At 41.8% G+C, this 14860-nt stretch overlaps 1 protein-coding gene across 2 annotated transcripts in view; it reads right to left on the bottom strand.

Annotated features, from left to right (window-relative positions):
• PDSS2 (decaprenyl diphosphate synthase subunit 2) overlaps window positions 1-14860 on the bottom strand; it is a 125444-nt gene that overhangs the window by 35108 nt on the left and 75476 nt on the right. For both annotated transcript variants that reach the window (XM_033008464.2, XM_042803379.1), the window contains one exon: window positions 13679-13877. In XM_033008464.2, the coding sequence (XP_032864355.1) occupies window positions 13679-13877 (199 nt within the window). The remainder of the gene's footprint in view (window positions 1-13678; window positions 13878-14860) is intronic.

The raw sequence follows: 14860 nt of genomic DNA, 5'->3' as shown, positions 1-14860 counted from the left end.
TTCACTTTAAAGATGAGTTTTACAGCAGTGCAAGAAAAGGGGACGATATATAGAGTCATAGAATGGTTTGGGTTGGAAGGGACCTTAAAGATCATCGAGTCCCAACCCCCCTGCCCCAGGCAGGGCCCCCTTCCCCCAGCCCAGGGAGCTCCCAGCCCCGTCCAACCTGGCCTTGAACCCTTCCAGGGAGGGGGCACCCACAGCTGCTCTGGGAAACCTGGGCCAGCGCCTCACCCCCCGCACAGGGAAAAGTTGCTTCCTTATATCTAGTCTAAATCGATGCTCTTTCAGTTTAAAACAGTTACCCCTCGTCCTATCCCTGTGCTCCCTGATGAAGAGTCCCTCCCCACCTTTCCTGTAGCCACTTCAAGTACTGGAAGGCCACCATAAGGTCTCCCCAGTGCCTTCTCTTCTCCAGGCTGAACCCCCCCAACTCTCTCAGCCTGCCCTCGTAAGGGAGGTGCTCCAGCCCCCTGATCATCTTCGTGGCCTCCTCTGGACTTCCTCAAGCAGGTCCAGGTCCTTCTTATACTGAGGCCCCAGAGCTGGACACAGCACTCCAGGGGGGGGGTCTCACGAGAGTGCAGGTGAGGGGGAGAATCCCCTCCCTTGACCTGCTGGCCACACTGCTCCTGATGCAGCCCAGGGCACAGTTGGCTGTCCGGGCTGCAAGTGCACATTGCTGGCTCACAGTCAGTTTTCCATCCACTATCACCCCGAAGTGCTTCACTGCAGGGCTGATCTCGACCCACTCATTGCCCAGCTTGTATCTGTGCTTGTGTCCTGGGTTTGAGTGAGTGGTGGAGGTTTTTTGTTAGCAGGGGAGGGGACTATAGGGGTGGCCCCCTGTGAGAAGCTTCTCAAAGGTCCCTCAGCTCCAAATCTGCACCAAAACTGAGCCCATCATCTGTGCCTCTGCAATAACATATTTAAGAAGGGACATGGTGATGAGCAGTGGGACTGGTGAGGAAGAGTTGCTGCAGCTGCGTGAACACCAAGGTCAGTGGAGGAACGGAGGAAGAAAGGAGGGGGGAGGTGTGCCGGAGCAGAGACCCTCCTGTATCCTGTGGTGAGACGGCAGGGCGGCCCCCCCCGCCACCCATGGAGAGCTACGGTGGAGCAGACACTGATTTATGGCCTGTGTTTTGTTTCGCATGGATGATCAAGGTGCTGTGCTTGAAGAAGGCCGGGGTCTTGTGGGAAGAAGCAGCCCCTGCTGTTGTAGTTCACTGCTGGGAGGATTGCAGCATGCGGGGGTGTCCCATGTCAGAGCAGCTCGGGAAGGGCTGCAGCCGTGGGAGGGACTCCAGTTGGAGAAAGTTGGTGTCCTACACCGGAGCAGTGTAAGGAAATGCTGCGGCCCATGGGAGGGACTCATGTCAGAGAAAGTTTGTGGAGGACTGTCTCCTGTGAGAGGGGGACCACGATGGAGCAGGGGGAAGAAGTTCCAGAAACTCCCCCCACCGAAGATGGAAGAAGTGGCAGCACTGACTGCACCCCCCATTCCCTGCCCCTGCGCCACTGGGGGAGGAGGTAGAGATATCGGGAGCAGAGCTGAGCCTGGGATGAAGGGAGGGGTGGGGGGAAGGTGTTCTCAAGATGTGGCAATGCTTCTCACTGTCCTACTCTGTTAAGTCTTGTTAGTGTCTATAATAAATCTATGTTCTTTTCTCCTTCCTGTAACGAGTCTACCTTTTGCCCTTGACCATAATGGGTGATCTGCTCCTCCCTGTCCTATCTTAAATACCAAGCCTGGCTCATTTGTCCTTTCTCATCACTGGAAGGGAAGGGAGGAGTGAACTGCTGCGTGGTGTTTAGCTGCTGATCAAGCTCAAACCACGACAGCTTGGGATTGCCCCGACCCATGTGCAGGACCTTGCACTTGGCCTTGTTGAACTTCATGAGGTTTACAGAGGCCCATTGCTCCAGCCTGTCAAGGTCCCTCTGGATGGCATCCCTGCCCTCCAGCGTGTAATAATAATACAATCCATCACCCTATTTACAAGACACGTATCTTTTAACCTCTCCTAAGTAGTACAAAGTATATAGACACATGCTGCACAGGAAAGAAGAGGGAACCAAATACTTCTCAGGGGTTCTCACTAACAGGATGAGGCAATGGGCACAAATTAAAACATGAAATTCCGTCTGGACATGAGAAAACACTTTACTGTGAGGGCATCAAACAATGGAACAGGTTGCCCAAAGGGGTTGCGCGAAGTCTTCACCTGTGGAGATCTTTAAAAGCCATCTGGACATGGTTCTGCACAACCTGCTCTAGCTGACCCTACCTGAGCAGGGAGTTTGGACTAGATGATCTCAAGAAGTCCCTTCCAACCTCAACCATTCTGTGATAACAGCAGCTGGTGGAAGAGGACCACAGCTGATTTTGCATACTCACATCTGCAGCACCAGTAATAATAACTTTTCTCATCTTTGAAATAATAAAACCAAGGCTACAAAGCTGGTGCCAAATACTCTTTTAGGGAAGGGTTAAGTTTACTGATTGTTCTGGGAACAGATTTCCCTTAACAAATAGTTAAGTTCTCAGAAGATGAAGAAAGGCCATCCAGACAAATCCTAGATTCTTATCACTATTGCTAACAGCTTTGAATTGCAACTGAATCATCACAAAAATCTATTTTCACTTTTTTAAAAGTGTATTCTCTGTTGAAGCTGTACTCCAGGTGGACAGCTGACTATATAATAACCACGGTGACCTCCAGTCCTTCTGCAAAATTGTTTATTAACTACCTTGTCATTAAAGTCCACCTCCAGAACCAAATATGCCCCGAGTTCCCACGCACTCAAAGACGGATGTTAATATGCATTAAGTTCCCACTCAAAAAAAAAAAAAAGACTGTTCGAGATAATATTAAGACAGTATTTCACTAGAAACAGATTTGATTGCTTTTTATCCTACTATGCACTTTCAATATGAATCTTATTATGTTTAAGAAACAGACTTTAAGTAAAGCCAAGAAAACAGAACTTCTGATCTGCCACTGCTTCAGCTATAAAAAGAACGAAGTTGGCATTGCAAATATCACTCATGGAGGACATCACCTTCCGCAACTTTATGAAAATTCATTTTCATTTTATAATTTGTGTATGAGCTAAAGCTATTTAGCAATGAATCCCCCCATGATGATTATTCATGGCTCGGAAAGAAAGAGCTGTAATGAACATCTCTGCTTTAAGAAACCCAGACAGTGCCAATACCTATTCCAAGTAAGTGGTGAATGAAGCAGCAGAACTGCTGGCTCTTGAGAGTCCTTTCTCACAGTGTGCATCTCATGCGGAATAAAACATCACATACCCACAAGTTTCCATTACTTTAACTTCTTTGAATAAATTTTGTTTTCTTTTGAATATCCATTTCCTACATATTCTGGCAGCGATCAACGTCTTGGATAGTTTCTTGTTAACAGTTAAGGAAATATCAAATATAGCTATTTTTTAATGTTTGCCTCGAATCTTTGAAAGGCAATTTCTTCTTTGAAAAGTGAGGTGTTTTGTCTTTTTAAAAAAACGTAAGACCCTTTCTTCCATAATTTGGCCTTAACATTCAATGAAATAGATATATGCGTATATACATATCTCAAAGCCTCCAAATATTTTTGACTCCTAAATCTTCACCACTAGACAACTGTCAATTCAGTGTCATACATTAAGGGAGCAAACAAGAGAGGGACAGATACTGCTACCTCAACTACACAGAAAACATTTCGCAGGTATAGCAATTATCTTGAGATCTTGAATGACCTCTGACTTTCTTCTCAGCAAAATCAGATTTTTCCTCAGTTTCAAATTAGTTTTCACTTTCTTCTTCACTGATGCTCAACAGACACCTCTGAAAAGCCCTTTCTCTTTCATGTATAGATAGCATATTAGTATTTTCCAGACCATTTTGTTAATTAGAACAAAGTACACCTTTCTATCAGAAAAAGAACTACTCAACCACATTAGAAGTAGCTGTGGGGTTTATCTCTGAGGATGACAACATTTACCTGGAATAACGACAGGTATTTGGTTCAGGAACTCAAGCAGTAAACCTTGACTTTGGTCTGCTGGACAGACCAGAGAAGCAGTAAGACATGTCCAGTTGCTACTATGAGGAAAGCAAATTCAGATGCAAGAATATTAAACGGACTTTATGCAAAGCCAGTATGAAAATCTTTAGTAGTCTACTGAAAATTCATCAGAACTGAGTAGACAACTTTTTTTCCTGAGACAGTTACTTGCTCAGTCAACATAGCATTGAGACAGAATCTCACACTCTCACAATTCTATTTGATTACTCCATGCCTCAATACTTTCAAAATATTCTTCTTGTATATTTTCGGGAATGATCTTCAATCTTAGACTTGGTGACTCACAGTGATACCTGTGACTACGTATTTTGACATCAGTCTGAACCTCAGTCCCTCCATGTTCTGCAGCAGTCATTCTATAACAGCCAGTACCCTGTAGGTCATATACGTCCATAAGAGAAGTGGTGGAAATCACTCCCTCTCACTTTTTTTTTTCCCTTTTTTTTTTTTTTTTTCCCCCTTTAATTTTTTTTTCATGCAGAAGTGGGAGGACAGAAAACAGACTGAAATCTAAACATAAAATTTTCCACCAGTGCCAAGAACCATACAAGAATAAATTCTTTCAATGATGACCTACACTAACCCCAGTGGAGTCTAGCTTTGGGAAAGCTTAACATAAGCATTAGCTTTAAAAACTAGTACAGGTGCAAAAGGCCAATAAGGTAAAGGATAGACCTATTTGAGGAATGCACGGATTAGGAATCAAAACAAAGTTAAGTGGTTGTAATCTCAAACCCAACATTCATTGCAATGCAACAGAACTCTCACAGATCAAAAATGAGACTGTTTCTAACCTATTACCACAATTACAGATCAAGTCTAATTTTTAGAACTTCAGCTAATAAATGAATAAAATGTGTCACCTAATTCTCAAATTTAACTTATTCAAAAGATTACTTTTCAAACATATAACCACATCCATGAAGGTACTTAATTTTGCAAATATTAGTTATATTAACAGTTACAGACAGCAAAAGTGAAATAGGAAAAAAAGAAACAAAACCAGCCTGTAGATGATTCAGAAAAGTGAATGCTTTGTTTGCTCAGGTGTTATTTTAGAGGCTATAAATTTACCTATTGAAAACAAAGGCAAACGATGCACCTGCTAAGGAACTGTTCCCACTGACACAAGCATAGAAATGGGCAACGGGAAGAGCACAATGCAGTAATTAGGAGACTCACAACCCCCATTCTATGATTTTATCATTATCACCACAAGAACTGTTACCTCGAATGATAGCAGAAATGCTAGACAAAACTTTTAAGGCAGCAGTGTGGGAAAAATTAGTATCAAGTAGTGATTCCAGTAGATTTTCACCTTTTATCTCTAATATACAGGATTTTTTTTCCCCCCTAATGATTATTTCCATCAATTATTATAAAGACTGCCTTTTTGCTCCCAAAGGAACTTCACATGACTGTCAACAAATCTTTAGTAAAGCACCCTTCTTATGAAAAATCCAGTGTTTAAGAACATTGGGCAGAAAAAACAATTCACGTCCTTTAAATGGACATAAAGTTCATTTAAATTACAACCTCTTTCATGTTTTACTTTAAAAATAACTAAAATCAAATTGACCTCTCAGAAGTGGATGCAAATTAGTAGATTTGGTGCATCGTAAAAATAATTATCAAAACAAATAACAGTATTCCTAAGAATTGATTCATAATTACGTATTTCTTAGTACTGAAAGTGTGTTTGCATTCTCCAGTAAAATCTATGCTAAGTGGTATGCCAATACTGAGTATGTGTCTCAATATTTTAAAATACAGAATTGCTTATTTAAGGTCGCCGAAAGAACAGTTTTGTTCTGTAATAATGTAATCATGATAGTTACGTTGTCATCTGTCATCTCATATTGGGTTAAAGGACCAAAAACATTACAATTTTTCCTCTGTTTTCTTATCCCCCATTACACAGATTAAACAGTGATCCTTAAGTGTACTTCTCCATGCATCAGTTCAGAGATCTTTAAAACATAGCTATATTTTTCAGTAGTGTCTGGCTTTGAGACACGTCCTGGTAGTGAACTACAATACTAAATTAGAATAAAAATACCCAGTAATACAGATACTATTCTATGATTCTATTCTACTCCCTATCTAGTCCATTATGTCACCATCAAACAGTGCCTCAGGGGAAGGTACAGCAAGACAGAAGAAGCATAGAACGGTTTGGGCTGGAAGGGACCTTAAAGATCACCCAGTCCCAACCCCCCTGCCCCGGGCAGGGCCCCCTTCCCCCAGCCCAGGGGGCTCCCAGCCCCGTCCAACCTGGCCTTGAACCCTTCCAGGGAGGGGGCACCCACAGCTGCTCTGGGAAACCTGGGCCAGCGCCTCACCCCCCGCACAGGGAACAGTTGCTTCCTTATATCTAGTCTAAATCGATGCTCTTTCAGTTTAAAACAGTTACCCCTCGTCCTATCCCTGTGCTCCCTGATCAAGAGTCCCTCCCCACCTTTCCTGTAGCCCCTTCAAGTACTGGGAGGCCGCTATAAGGTCTCCCCGGCGCCTTCTCTTCTCCAGGCTGAACCCCCCCAACTCTCCCAGCCTGCCCTCGTAGGGGAGGTGCTCCAGCCCCCTTATGATCTTTGTGGCCTCCTCTGGACTTCCTCAAGCAGGTCCATGTCCTTCTTATACTGAGGCCCCAGAGCTGGACACAGCACTCCAGGGGGGGGGTCTCACGAGAGTGCAGGAGAGGGGGAGAATCCCCTCCCTTGACCTGCTGGCCACCCTGCTCCTGATGCAGCCCAGGGCACGGTTGCTGCATCACAGTCAGTTTTCCATCCACTATCACCCCGAAGTGCTTCACTGCAGGGCTGATCTCGACCCACTCATTGCCCAGCCTGTATCTGTGCTTGGAATTGCCTCAACCCATGGGCAGGACGATCTTGCCCTTGGCCTTGTTGAACTTCATGAGTTTTGCACAGGCCCATCTCTCCAGCCTGTCCAGGTCCCTCTGGATGCCATCCCTGCCCTCCAGCAGGTCGACCGCACCACACAGCTTGCTGTCATCAGCAAACCTGATGAGGGTGCACTCAATCCCACTGTCCATGTCACCAACAAAGATCTTACACACCGCCAGTCCCATCACCAACTCCTGAGGAATGCTGCTTGTCACTGCTCTCCACTTGGACATCGAGCCGCTGACTGCAACTCTCTGAGTGTGACCATCCTGCCAATTCCTTATCCACCGAGTGGTCCATCCATTTCTCTCCAATTTAGAGACAAAGATGTCATGTGGGACAGTGTCAAATGCTTTGAACAAGGCCAGGTAGATGACATCAATTGCTCTGCTGTCAGGCATGATCTTCTCTTAGTGAATCCATGTTGGGTGTCACTAATTACATCCTTATTTTCCATGTGCCCCAGCATAGTTTCCAGGAGGATCTGCCTCCATGATCTTACCAGGCACAGAGGTGAGTGACTGGCCTGCAGTCCCCTGGGTCCTCCTTTCTTCCCTTTTTAAAAACAGGGGTTACATTTCCCTTTTTCTCGTCAGCAGGAACTTGACTGGACTGTCACAGCTTCTCAAATATAATGGATATTGGCTTAGCCACTTCATCCACCAGTTCCCTCAGGACTCCCAGATGGATCTCATAAGTTCCCATGGACTTGTTCAGCTTCAGGTTCCTTAGATGGTCTTGAACCCGATCTTCTCCTACACTGTGTGGTTCTTCTTTCTCCCAGTCCCCGCCTTTGTCTTCTGTGTCTTGGGTGATGCAGCCAGAGCCCTTACCAGTGAAGACTGAGGCAAAAAAATTGTTGAGTACCTCAGCCTTCTCCATATCCTGGGTATTCAGGTCTCTCTTTTACTTCCAAAAAGGGCCCACATTTTCCCTAGTCTTCCTTTTATCACCGATGTATGTACAGAAGCTTTTCTTGTTGTCTTCGACGCCCTTGGCCAGATTTAATTCTATCAGGGTTCTGGCTTTCCTAACCTGATCCCTGGCTGCTTGGAAAGCATCTCTGTATTCTTCCCAGGCTACCTATCCTTGCTTCCATCCTCTGTAGGCTTTCTTTTTGTGTTTGAGTTTATCCAGGAGCTCTCTGTTCATCCATGCAGGCCTCTTGGCATTCTTACCCGACTTTCTCTTTGTTGGGATGCATCACTCCTGAGCTGGGAGGAGGTGATCCTTGAATATTAAGCAAATTTCTTGGGCCCCTCTTTCCTCCAGGGCTTCATCCCCTGTTACTCTGCCAAGCAGGTCCCTGAAGAGGCCAAAGCCTGCTCTCCTGAAGTCCAGGGTAGAGTGTTTGCTGTGCGCCCTCCTCGCTGCCCTAAGGATCTCGAACTCCACCATTTCATGGTCACTGCAGCCAAGGCTACCCTTGAGCTTCACATGATAGTATACTTCAGAAAAACTCTTTATTCTGTTCTTTAGAGACAATTTTGAAGGTTGTTTTTCTTCATTTTTTTTTTTTATCTCCCAACTTCACTATCAAACTTCATAATCTGGGTCCCTTAATCTAATTTGATCTCTGCTTACCAAATTCATATCTCAGTGTCACCTAGCTGCTCTGTGAGCTGATCATTTTAAAGGTACTCATCTCTAACAGCAGCTTGTATCAGGGAAGAAAAGGGAAACAAATACATGAGCAGAGGCGAAGAGATAAGAATAATTAAAAATATATGTGTGATTTGAAAATATTTTTATCATCTGCTTCAGTTTTCTGTATTAACACTGTAAATGGGAGCAAACGTTACTTCTGATTCTTACCTTTTCTCCATGATTTTTTCATCCTGCCTTCTCTGATCAATACAGCTACTGAATCTCAGAAGGAAAATTTGGGTTAAGAGTCTTTGTTTATTATACATAAAATATAATGTAAACATACTTAGTGGGTATTTAGGGTTAAACTTTTCCACCAGAGAAAACAATGAAGAATAGTTCTTTCAAAATAACTTTCATTGTTTTGAAAATAATTAATCTCACAACTACAATTGCCAAGAAGCACCTTCTACTCACCTCAAACAAAATCAAAAGCACTGTTCTGAGGGACACTAATGTGGACGCATTACAAGTCAGTGGTTGCTAATGGCTGCCTTCACATTGGCAACAAGACATTTCCTTTTAAAAAGGATATTTCTTACAGGATTCTTGATAGTACGCATTCTTCATTTCTTTAGAATAAGTTTTCAGATTTGAAGAGAGGACCAGAAAACTGCCACTGATCCTAGGAATCATTTCTTTAGCCAATTACATGTTTTTTCACTGTTTTAATACTTAAAATATTTTTTGAAAAGTTTATGTTCTTCTCTTGAAATCATTCAGGGAAAGAAAAAGTCTGATACAAGTACTACCTTTCTTAATGACAGTTAAAACTGTAGATTCTAGCTGACTTATCTGTTGATTCTCAAAAACGTCAATTTACATCAAAAGAGCGTAATTCCAGAAAGGGGATACTCTCCATATGCTTCACTGGTCAGCAAGGAACCAAGTTGCTCAAATGCAGAACTGAGCCTTCCTCCTAGGACCACAGCTGATGCTACAGAAATAGAAACCACAGCTGAAGATAAGCAGTTCTTTTATGAAGCACAATGTACATTCAGACTGTTGCAACAGGAAGACATAGGAAGACTTACATGAGTATCTTGTTGATGTTTTTGCAAACGCAAGGCCTATTTTGCAAACAACACATGCCTTCAGGAATACATAAACTTAACATAAGGAAATGCATCCACTATATAAATACTACACCTGTGCTACTGTTTATTTATAAACAAATAATGCTTAATAAAACAGTGCTCTATAAGGTGGTCTTCTTGACAGAGCTCTGCATTGACAGACAAGATTCTTAAATTCAATTCCAAGCTTTCAGGCTGTACATTTTGAAGGGCTTCTGTGAACAGTTTAATCTTTCCAACAAGAGCTTACTCAATTATAGTGGGAAAAACAGAGTTATTCGCAAGATGGGGGGAAAATAACACCCATTTTTAAAAAGGGAAAAAAGGAAGACCCAGGGAACTGCAGGCCAGTCAGTCTCACCTCTGGGCCTGGCAAGATCATGGAGCAGATCCTCCTGGAAACTATGCTAGGGCACATGGAAAATAAGGATATGATTGGTGACAGCCAACAGGGCTTCACTAAGGAAAAATCGTGCCTGACAAATTTGGTGGCCTTCTACGATGGGGTTACAGCTCTGGTGGATAAGGGAAGAGCAACTGATGTCATCTACCTGGCCTTGTGCAAAGCATTTGACACTGTCCCACATGACATCCTTGCCTCTAAATTGGAGAGAAATGGATGGACCACTCGGTGGATAAGGAATTGGCAGGATGGTCACACTCAGAGAGTTGCAGTCAGCGGCTCGATGTCCAAGTGGAGAGCAGTGACAAGCAGCATTCCTCAGGAGTTGGTGATGGGACTGGCGGTGTGTAAGATCTTTGTTGGTGACATGGACAGTGGGATTGAGTGCACCCTCATCAGGTTTGCTGATGACAGCAAGCTGTGTGGTGCAGTCGACATGCTGGAGGGCAGGGATGGCATCCAGAGGGGCCTGGACAGGCTTCAGAGCTTTTATCCATATCATCTTCAATCAACATAATTTATCACCACAACCAGAAGGTAAAGAAAACCCACCATCCATAATAAAAAGTAGACAAAAAAAAAAGGGTAGTTTAGATAAGGTGATCAGAAAATTAACATGAATGTACAAAAGAATTGTAAATACATGTGAGATCTGATCAATTTAATGTTTTGTAGCTGTAAAAGTTTTCTGAAGAAATTACTGGTCATTTTAAAGTTTTTTTAAAATGTGAATAAATGTAGAACTTTGCCGTGATTACAAAAATGTAGCATGCAGTTGCATCTGCCCTTCAGTACTTTTTCTTAAAACCTCAGTCAATACCAACTTTCTAATCATAATTAATGTCTCAGTTTCACACAGTAGAAAATCAGAATGCTTTCTTCTGCATTATTATATGTGTTCAAACCCCCAACATTTTAGATGACTATAATAGTATAACGGCAGAACTCATCTTACAGAAGGCTTCCTAACTGACATTTCAAGAAATCTAGAGTCCTTGTATCTCAGATATTAAAAAAACCCCAAAACATAACAAACCCCCAATCCCTTCTTTTGCATAACTTTAACAAACATATGAGAAGTATGAGCACTAGTTTAAAAGAAACCCCCCAAAACACAAACCGTGAGCCTTGAATCTTGTTAACATCATTACAGTTATATTCTACAACAGTAGCAAGAAGAGGAAAATTAGTACGAATTAACAACAACAATTCTTATATTTAATGTTATTTAAAAATCAAAGTGTTACCTCAGGCAATTACCTTGCAGCCTTTTAATATCTACAGGGAAAAGCCTAAGGGAAAATAATTGACTTTGCTAATTTTACCCTTGGCAATTATAAAATAGCTCTGCATTTCATTACGACTACAGAATTTCACATCTAATTGTCAGCCCCAAGAGAAGCACAGAGATAAATGCATCATACACAAGCTCAGACAAGAGTTTAACAGCACAATAAAATTATCTTGGTAGCAGTGGTTTCAGTTAATGTTAAAACTCCCTTTAATTTAAGTTCTAGTCTATACAACAGCTATGCATGTCTATAGAGGTTATAGCCTACCATGGTCAGTACCATGTATGATATAATGCTGCTCGTTTCATTAGGCAATTTGCTGAGCTACCAAATAAATGCCAGCAAAAAAGCAGTACTTTGATTTCTACTTTTTACATCAAAGAAAACAAAACATTATGAAGGAAGAAAGTCACAGTTATTTCACACTGCTGAAAAACAGATGCCAGATTTGAAAATTCATCATTTACAAAAGAATAAATACAGTATGTTTAAATCATTGCACCTGTCAAGAGATTTCTATAGCTTGTACTTCAATTTTCCTAACTTTGCTAGTAGGGTTAGACGTATGAAAAAGAATAATTTACTAAGTCAATCAGTTTCCATAATGGCATCCCACTTATCGTATGTAGAAGCTATGAAAGTATTTAGATGTCAGAAAAATGAAAAAAAGTGCTAAAATGTTTTGGCAGAATTTTCCGACATGCAGTATAATGATTGCTTTAAGAAAAAAAAAAAAAAAAAAAAAAAAAAGTATTTCTCTGCACTTGTGCTTCATTTCACTGTAGGCTTGTTTCCTGGCAAATCTTTAGGGATTATACATTGCTGCTGCAATACTTAATGATGTACTAAATACAAAGTAATAGGTGCTACATTTCATAAAAGTTTCCTCATATGTTGAGCCAAAAATTGATGTAAGGTTAAAGCCTTTAGTCTGTCTTGAGAATCTTATTAAGTACTAAAAAAAATGAACGGATACAAATCAACAGTAATTAGTAAAATCAATTGCACCCCATTTTTGTTATGGTATGACTAAAATTTTGCACTAATTAAAACTTTTCTTCAATACTTAATACCAGTCATCACCATAATGGCTTAACCCACTATTCCAGCAGATTGACATCTAATTTTGTGTCTCTTCTCCTGAATCTCAGCTCTATGTTACAAAATGACACCACTTTTGAGAGAAACTGTCACACTCATGATCAAAGCACAGTACAGAAATACTCTACCATCATGAGGAGCTTTAGCATGAGAATCTAAAAACAATAGACTCCTTAAACTCAGGATTAAAACTATGTTGATTAGTGACAATTGCACACATGACAAACGTTCATTTTACATTACAACATGGCAGCAATCTTCAGACATATAAATAGTACCCCTGTAAAAAGGAATTGTTTTCGGTTTCCACTGGAATAGCACACCATACACGTAGCTAGGTGTTACACTAGACTGGCACAGGGATGCCCAGGAATCTCCCCCCACCACGGGAGGTTTTACGAACAAGCTAGACAAACACATGTCAAGAATGATTTGGTGTAGCTGATCCTATCTGGGGAAAAGAAGAACTGACTGGAGAGATGATCTCTTCGGGTCTCCATCAGTCTCATTTTCTAAGATCATACATATATACAATTTGTTTGTCATGAAAAACATTGCCCTGTGAAGTTTCAGTCTGGATGAGCAGCTGGATTGCAGTTGCCCTTTAGAAGCCAGTACATCCATGTTGATAGGGCGATCCAATACTCAGGGGCAACCAGATGCCTAACAAAGTAATTTTATTAAGAATAAAAAGTCACCTGTGCACTGTGTAGACGAAGAAATGAAGCCTTTTCCCCCAAGAATTCCCTAAGACAGACAAACCCTTCACAGAGCATAAGGTAAAACAAAAATAACAAACCGAACATGTCTTCAGCTGGCAGTCTGCCAGAGGTGGTGTAGTCTGAGATGTCACGAGGATGCCACTGCATATATGTTAAATTCACCAAATTAACCACTCATCCATTACTACAGTGCTTCAGAATGTATACTAAAGGCCTCACCACAGTAACTCTATAGGGCAGTGTTAAATATGTTCATAACAGCAGCAGCAGCTGCCTGACAATCCATCTACAGCTATAATGTAAGTATGCTGATTTTTAAAGGATGCTCCTTATATCCATACATATCATAACTGACAATTTTTTTAAAGGGCCTCTGTTTCAGAAGATTCACTAATAGTTACCCGCTCTGGCAGTAGAAGAATTTTTTTTCTTTTTACCTTGGTATTCTGCAACTGCGCAAGGCTTGTGCAAGCGTTTGCTAGAAGAAAATCTCCACTCAAAACAGCCATTTTATTTCCAAACTGCATATCCTTCAGTGGGCCATCGCAGGACTTGAGCTCACCAATATTCACTATGCCACGATGCACCAGAAAAGCCGTGTGGATTAGTTCTGTAATCTCAGCCAGACTTCTTTGACTGAAAGTGAAAAAAAAAGTACAATTATTCTTGATGCTATGAATAAAATATAGATTCATAGGGGGGAAAAAAAACAGCCACATGTGCTAAACAGATATTTTATGAATTATGGTGTAGCTCTTCTCTATGTACTTCTAGAAGCAACAACTAGGAGTTGTTAAGCACAGAAAACTGTCACTAAGTATTTCAGGTAAGCCGCGGGTACCACAGGTTCCATTTGGAAGAATGTTGCCCTTTGTTTGAATTCTTTCGCAAAATAGAGCTAAGTAATCAATACAGTCCTCATGGTGCTTTCTTTTTCTGTTTTGTCTTTTAGAAGCTTGAGGGACACTGACATGAAGAAAATGCCAAGCAGAAAGTACTGATGGGAAGGAACAAAGGACGTATCAGCAGGGGAGTCACGAGCAAGCCAATCCGAACACCGTAAGAATGCTGCAGTCAATGACTGCTCAAATTAGAGTTAAATTAATAACAGGACACCTTGCAGTTCAATAATACCAAGGGGAGAGAGCGCAGGGGGAAGAGGAGAAACAGCTGAACATTTTAAAACTGTGTACTAATGATATTTCACTGGTTGTTTTAGTCAGAAGAAGCAAAGGTGATTGTCCAGCAAAGGAGCAGACTCAATTTTATTTGGATGGGTTTACAAATCAACTTCTTATTTCAAGACATAGTATACTGCATTCTGAATTTAGGGGTTTCAAATCCGCATGAGAGGCTTGCCACAGAGGTTATCCCATGGTGGCTTGCCCTCCAAATATTTTCATTTTTTGGAAAAGGCATGAAAAGAGTCATTAGCCCAGGCCTCCCTTCCCCTCCTCCTGCAATTCAACCCTGTAGCCCCCAATAGTTAGTGACTATCACTCCAAGGAGAACAGAGGAGTCACCACAACAGGGCCCTGGACAGACTTAACAACTGAGCAGGGACAAGGGAAAGGGGGAACAGAGCAATGCACTGCAGCATCCTCTTAACACTGCGAATC

The sequence above is a fragment of the Tyto alba genome, unplaced genomic scaffold, assembly GCF_018691265.1.
Source record: "Tyto alba isolate M040663 unplaced genomic scaffold, T.alba_DEE_v4.0 Super-Scaffold_40, whole genome shotgun sequence".
Lineage (NCBI taxonomy): Eukaryota > Metazoa > Chordata > Aves > Strigiformes > Tytonidae > Tyto > Tyto alba.
The sequence above is the reverse complement of the archived record's forward strand: the minus strand, read 5'-3'. Positions and strand labels throughout refer to the sequence as shown.